The 6,000-nt window shown below is 43.6% G+C and overlaps 1 protein-coding gene across 1 annotated transcript; it reads right to left on the bottom strand.

Moving 5' to 3' along the window:
• Positions 1-2,492: 2,492 nt before the first annotated feature.
• Positions 2,493-4,534, bottom strand: LOC111970428 (transcription factor HES-5-like). The gene is made up of 2 exons (XM_023997192.2): positions 4,408-4,534; positions 2,493-4,294 (listed from the first exon to the last, which is right to left on the bottom strand). Exons 1-2 carry the CDS (start codon positions 4,468-4,470, stop codon positions 3,893-3,895), a joined length of 465 nt encoding a protein of 154 aa, XP_023852960.1. The 5' UTR covers positions 4,471-4,534; the 3' UTR covers positions 2,493-3,892.
• Positions 4,535-6,000: the final 1,466 nt, after the last annotated feature.

Here is a 6,000-nt window from a genome sequence, read left to right as displayed (position 1 = left end):
GGTTCAAGTCTGGGCTCCTGCGTTGTGTTGGCTGTGTGCTTAGGGCCGCTGTCCTATTGGAAGGTGAACCTTCGCCCAAGTCTGAGGTCATGAACGCTCTGGAGCAGGTTTTTATCAACCATCTCTCTGTACTTTGCTCCGTTCATCTTTCCCTTGATCCTGACTAGTCTCCCAGTCCCTGCCACTGAAAAACATCCCCACAGCATGATTGCTTCACTGTAGGGATGCTGCCAGGTTTCCTCTGGACGTGGCGCTTGGCATTCAGTCCAGAGTTCAATCTTGGTTTCATCAGACCAGAGAATATTGTTTCTCATGGTCTGAGAGTTCTTTAGGTGCCTTTTGGCAAACTCCAAGCGGGTTGGCATGTGCCTTTTATGGTGAAATGGTTTCCATCTGGCCACTCTACCATAAAGGCCTGATTGGTGGAGTGCTGCAGAGATGGTTGTCCTTCTGGAAGGTTCTCCTATCTCCACAGAGGAACTCTGGAGCTCTGTCAGAGTGACCATCGGGTTCTTGGTCACCTCCCTGACCAAGGCCCTTCTCCACCGATTGCTCAGGTTGGCCAGGTGGCCAGCTCTAGGATGAGTCTTGGTGGTTCCAAACTTCTTCCATTTAAGAATGATGGAGGCCACTGTGTTCTCGGYGACTTTCAATGCTGCAGGAATTTGTTGGTACTCTTCCCCAGATCTGTGCCTCTACAAAATCCTGTCTCAAAGCTCTACGGACAATTCATTCGACATCATGGCTTGGTTTTGCTCTAACATGCACTGTCAACTGTGGGACCTTATATAGACAGTTGTGTGCCTTTCCAAATCATGTCCAATCAAATGCATTTACCACAGGTGGACTCCAATCAAGTTGTAGAAACATCTCAAGGATGATCAATGGAAACAGGATGCACCTGAGCTCAATTTCGAGTCTCATAGCAAAGGGTCTGAATACTTTTGTAAATAAGGTATTTCTGTTGTTTTTTGTAATAAATGTGCAAACATAAAAAAATAAAAAAAGTTTTCACTTTGTCATTATGGGGTATTGTGTGTAGATTGATGAGAAAAAATAGATATTTAGTCAATTTTAGAATAAGGCTGTAACGTAACAAAATGTGGAAAAAGTGAAGGGGTCTGAAAACTTTCTGAATGCACTGTATATACAGGCATGATTCGAATGAGAACGTGAGTGTTTGTGCACATGCATGTGTAAGTGTGTGTGTGTGTGTGTGTGTGTGTGTGTGTGTGTGTGTGTGTGTGTGTGTGTGTGTGTGTGTGTGTGTGTGTGTGTGTGTGTGTGTGTGTGTCCAACGTGCTTCTCTTGGGGTTTGTATGTTAAGCCCTAGGCTAACGTTGGGCAGTCGACTCCGTCAGCTCTGGTTTCATCAAACAGCTGGTGATCCAGGGCGCAGCCTGCCTGCCTGCCGGGCTGTGTAACTGTGTGGCACGTCTCTCCTGTGTGGGGCCTACCTCTCCTCGGCTTTCCCACACTCCCGTTTCATTATCCCCTTTCATTGAAGGGACAAAGGAAGTGTGCCGCCCTAAATTATCCTCTCGGCATGAATGTGAGAATCCTGATCCCCCGTCCACTTCCTGCCGCTCSCCTTCAAACCAGCTTATTCATTTAATCATCATGTCCTTCTTCAACATTAAACACAAGTGACTATCGTATTTAAAAATATATATATTGGTTGTACAAATTTCATGAACAATTTATGAAACTAGCATGCATTTATGCTTCAATTTAATTAATTAATACATTTTATTCAAACTAATATGAATTTAAATGTATATTATATTGTTTTGCTTAAGTATATTACACATGCATTTATGAACCTGTTCTGTAATCTATTCTTCAACATTAACAATCTATTCTTCAACATGTACAAAATAAAGTCTGAATTCACTTATATGACTAGAGAATTTATTTACTTAGTGACACAACAGTGCTGTGAGGGGTAAGCCTCGCTTTGAAGACATTGTGAATGTTAGTATGTATATGACAGGATGCGCCTGTGCCTGTAGCCAGGCCTTGCTGTGTGGCGCCGTGGGAAACCTATCTTATCTGCCTGACTCAAGCAGGTGTCAGTCTGGAGGGTAAGTCTGCTCCCAGGTGATAGATTAAAGTCTACACACCTTGAGCACACACACGACTACCACCATTGCACACTCCCTCTTCTAGCCTCACTGACTGCTTCCCCACCCATAGCCCATGCACGGACTCTCTCTCACTCTTTGTCATGCACATACGCACACACACTCAATCACATTGACACTCACACACTAAGTCATTGATGTTATCTATTGTCCCAATCAGGGCTGTTAATGGTTGAGGAGTGTGGGAAAGCATGGCGAGCTCCAGACCTACACAGTCAGATGCAGACCCTGTGGTACACCAACTAAGCCACTCCCTGGATCATTGACCTCTACAAACTATTCAGGACAAGCAGTTCCATCACCAACACATACTGTATGTCTCAGGACAAATATACACTAATAAATATGTTACGAAGCTTTTATATCTTTATTCAGACCTCTTGATTATTCCAATTACTGTACATCACTTCCAATTAATTTTACCTTTGTTAAACTAGGCAAGTCAGTTCAGAACAAATTCTTATTTTCAATGACAGCCTAGGAACAGTTCAGTGGCAGAATGACAGATTTTTACCTTGTCAGCTCAGGGATTCAATCTTGCAATCTTTCGGTTACTAGTCCAACGCTCTAATCACTAGGCTACCTGACACCCCAATAAGATCTCTCGAATATGTTCATGTAAAAGTCAAGATAAACTATATGCAAGATTTCCAGGTTGGTGTCGAGATGTAGATCACTATATTCTGTCAGGCAGCTATTTTTAAAACTTACATTTGAAAATAAGTGCCCCACACAGCAATGCAGAAGTGTCCAAGAGCTTCAATGTAATGGGCTAGATAGGGAATTCCATTACAGTAATTGTGACCATACAACTTAGGTTTAAGGCATTATTTGGACAATTTAGTGAAAGATTATAAAAAAATCCTTCTTTTTTTTACATACAGTATCATCCTTCCTTTATTTTTTCACCAATCAGAAGTGAGGCTTTTCTCTGCCCAGTAGACACATTGCACTGATAAACACGATAATAAATCCTCATGTGCTGATGTGTACAGATGCCTGCACTTCTAACTACAGTATTTACCAGTACACTGCCTGTTTGCGTTATCTGTAATTTCCTGTTTACTTCAACTTCAGTTAAATTTGTTACATTCCATCTTCCCTCTACATTGTTTTTTCTACATTATGTCCCATTATCCCCCGGTTAATTACAGCTCCTTTAGAAACACACAAACACAGTATGGTTACTTTCCAAAACATTAATTGGAATCCTTTTTGGATGCATGTTCACTTTATCAACTGAGAATGAAAGACACACAGTGTCAACAATACATTTCACAGCACAACAGTGCCTATGGTGGAACAACAACGTCCCAAAAAGCCTTTACAAAAGGCATATCAAAGCATTTGTAAATACCCTTCAATAGGGCAGTACATACAATATGGTTAACGCAAGATTTCAGTTGGCTAAGCAACCATAAATGAAAATATATAACCTTAACAAATCATCTTCAAAGAAAATGAAAGGACTAAAGGACACATTGGTGCATCAAGGGAGCACAAAATGCATACACGCGTAAACATATACATGTAAAATATTACACATATTCTTCATTATAAAGTGATACAAATATGATTTTCAGCTTCTTCTCTGAGAGAGAATAATAATCACATCAGTAGAAATAATTTCATATATAGCAAGAAAATAATATAATTTCAATATAACATTTGGAAATGTATTTCCTACAGCAAGAAAGATAGTAAACACCCATCCAGTTTGTGAGATAGAGAATCTCCAAGTAGTGGTTCTACCAGGGCCTCCACACTGTTTTGTGACCACTGGTGGACTGCTTCACTGGGCCCTGGCTGTGGTGTTGATATTGGGAGGAGAGTGGCGAGGAGGGGCAGACGTCCTGGCCAGCTCTCTGGAGGTTCTGAAGCATCATGTCCTTCATGGAGCTGGAAGACAGGAAGTGCAGGGTCTCCCTCCAGCACTGGGAGTAGCCCTCACTGTGGGCCCTCTGGGGGACTGGGCTCTGAGGCTGCAGCTTCTGCTTCAGGAACCCCACTGTCATCTCCAGGATGTCAGCCTTCTCCAGCTTGGTGTTGGGGTCCTGTTTGTGGAACTCCCTCTCCAGCAGGGTCTTGAGCTGCTCTATGCAGGTGTTGATGCGGTCTCTACGCATCTTCTCCACAACTGGTTTCCTTAGCTGATGAAGAAAAGAGGGCATTCAGTTAGTTCTATGTCCTTAAAGTTCAAATCATGAAGAAAATGATTCAATAGTAAACAATGACACAAACATATGTTATAAATAATATTTACTTTATGTTTGTCTTTAGCAGAGAGCATGGTGTTGGCAGAGTCGCTGGTGTAGGTAGGAGCCATTCGGGTAGAGAGAGAGTGTGTGTGCTTCTCTGAGGAAGTTGAGTGAGTTGTGAGCTGAGAGAGTAGCCCACTCCCCTATTTATAAGAGGACATTATCATTACAAAACCATGAGTCCCAGGCTGGATTAGCTTTCCCACACTCCGAGGTCAGTGGGCGAGGCGAACACAACAATGGGAGAGGCATCAATTATCTCATGGTTAACTGGCCAACAAAGGAATGGTACTGCAGATATCAGAGGCACAGACTGAACACAAGCAGGGTGTCACACTCTTATTACCTGGGAACATTCTCTATAAGACCTTTGCAGATGGGGACTGAGTCAGACAGTAGACTTGATAAGGGACCCTCAAGGCATATAAACTCAGCAAAAAAAGAAACGTCCCTTTTTCAGGACCCTGTCTTTCAAAGATAATAAGTAAAAATCCAAATAACTTCACAGATCTTCATTGTAAAGGGTTTAAAAACTGTTTCCCATGCTTGTTCAATGAACCATAAACAATTAATGAACATGCAGCTGTGGAACGGTGGTTAAAACACTAACAGCTTACAGACAGTAGGCAATTAAGGTCACAGTTATGAAAACTTAGGACACTAAAGAGGCCTTTCTACTGACTCTGAAAAAAACCCAAAGAAAGATGCTCAGGGTCCCTGTTCATCTGTGTGAATGTGCCTTAGGCATGATGCAAGGAGGCATGAAGACTTCAGATGTGGCCAGGGCAATAAATTGCAATGTCCGTACTGTGAGACGCCTAAGACAGCACTACATGGAGACAGGACAGACAGCTGATCGTCCTGGCAGTGGCAGACCACGTGTAACAACACCTGCACAGGATTGGTACATCCGAACATCACATCTGCGGGACAGGTACAGGATGGAAACAACAACTGCCGGAGTTACACCAGAAACGCACAATCCCTCCATCAGTGCTATGACTGCTATGACTGTCACCTATAGGCACAAACCCACCATCGCTGGACCAGACAGGACTGGCAAAAAAGTGCTCTTCACTGACGAGTCGCGGTTTTGTCTCACCAGGGGTGATGGTCGGATTTGCGTTTATCGTCGAAGGAATGACCGTTACACCGAGGCCTGTACTCTGGAGCGGGATCAATTTGTAGGTGGAGGGTCCATCATGGTCTGGGGCGGTGTGTCACAGCATAATCGGACTGAGCTTGTTGTCATTGCAGACAATCTCAACGCTGTGAGTTACAGGAAAGACATCCTCCTCCCTCATGTGGTACCCTTCCTGCAGGCTCATCCTGACATGACCCTCCAGCATGACAATGCCACCATACTGCTCGTTCTGTGCGTGATTTCCTGCAAGACAGGAATGTCAGTGTTCTGCCATGGCCAGTGAAGAGCCCGGATCTCAATCCCATTGACCACATCTGGGACCTGTTGGATCGGAGGTTGAAGGCTAGGGCCATTCCCCCCAGAAATGTCTGGGAACTTGCAAGTGCCTTGGTGGAAGAGTGGGGTAACATCTCACAGCAAGAACTGGCAAGTCTGGTGCAGTCCATGAGGAGGA

The sequence above is a fragment of the Salvelinus sp. IW2-2015 genome, linkage group LG1 (assembly GCF_002910315.2).
Source record: "Salvelinus sp. IW2-2015 linkage group LG1, ASM291031v2, whole genome shotgun sequence".
Taxonomy (NCBI): Eukaryota; Metazoa; Chordata; class Actinopteri; order Salmoniformes; family Salmonidae; genus Salvelinus; species Salvelinus sp. IW2-2015.
This window is presented reverse-complemented; position numbering and strand designations above follow the sequence as displayed.

Bases quoted from the DNA above. Each gene is read 5' to 3' on its own strand.
- LOC111970428 (XM_023997192.2), bottom strand. From the start codon at position 4,470: ATGGCTCCTACCTACACCAGCGACTCTGCCAACACCATGCTCTCTGCT. The intron at 4,295-4,407 runs GTAAATATTATT...TTTCTTCATCAG, and splicing joins CTGCTAAAGACAAACATAAA to CTAAGGAAACCAGTTGTGGA.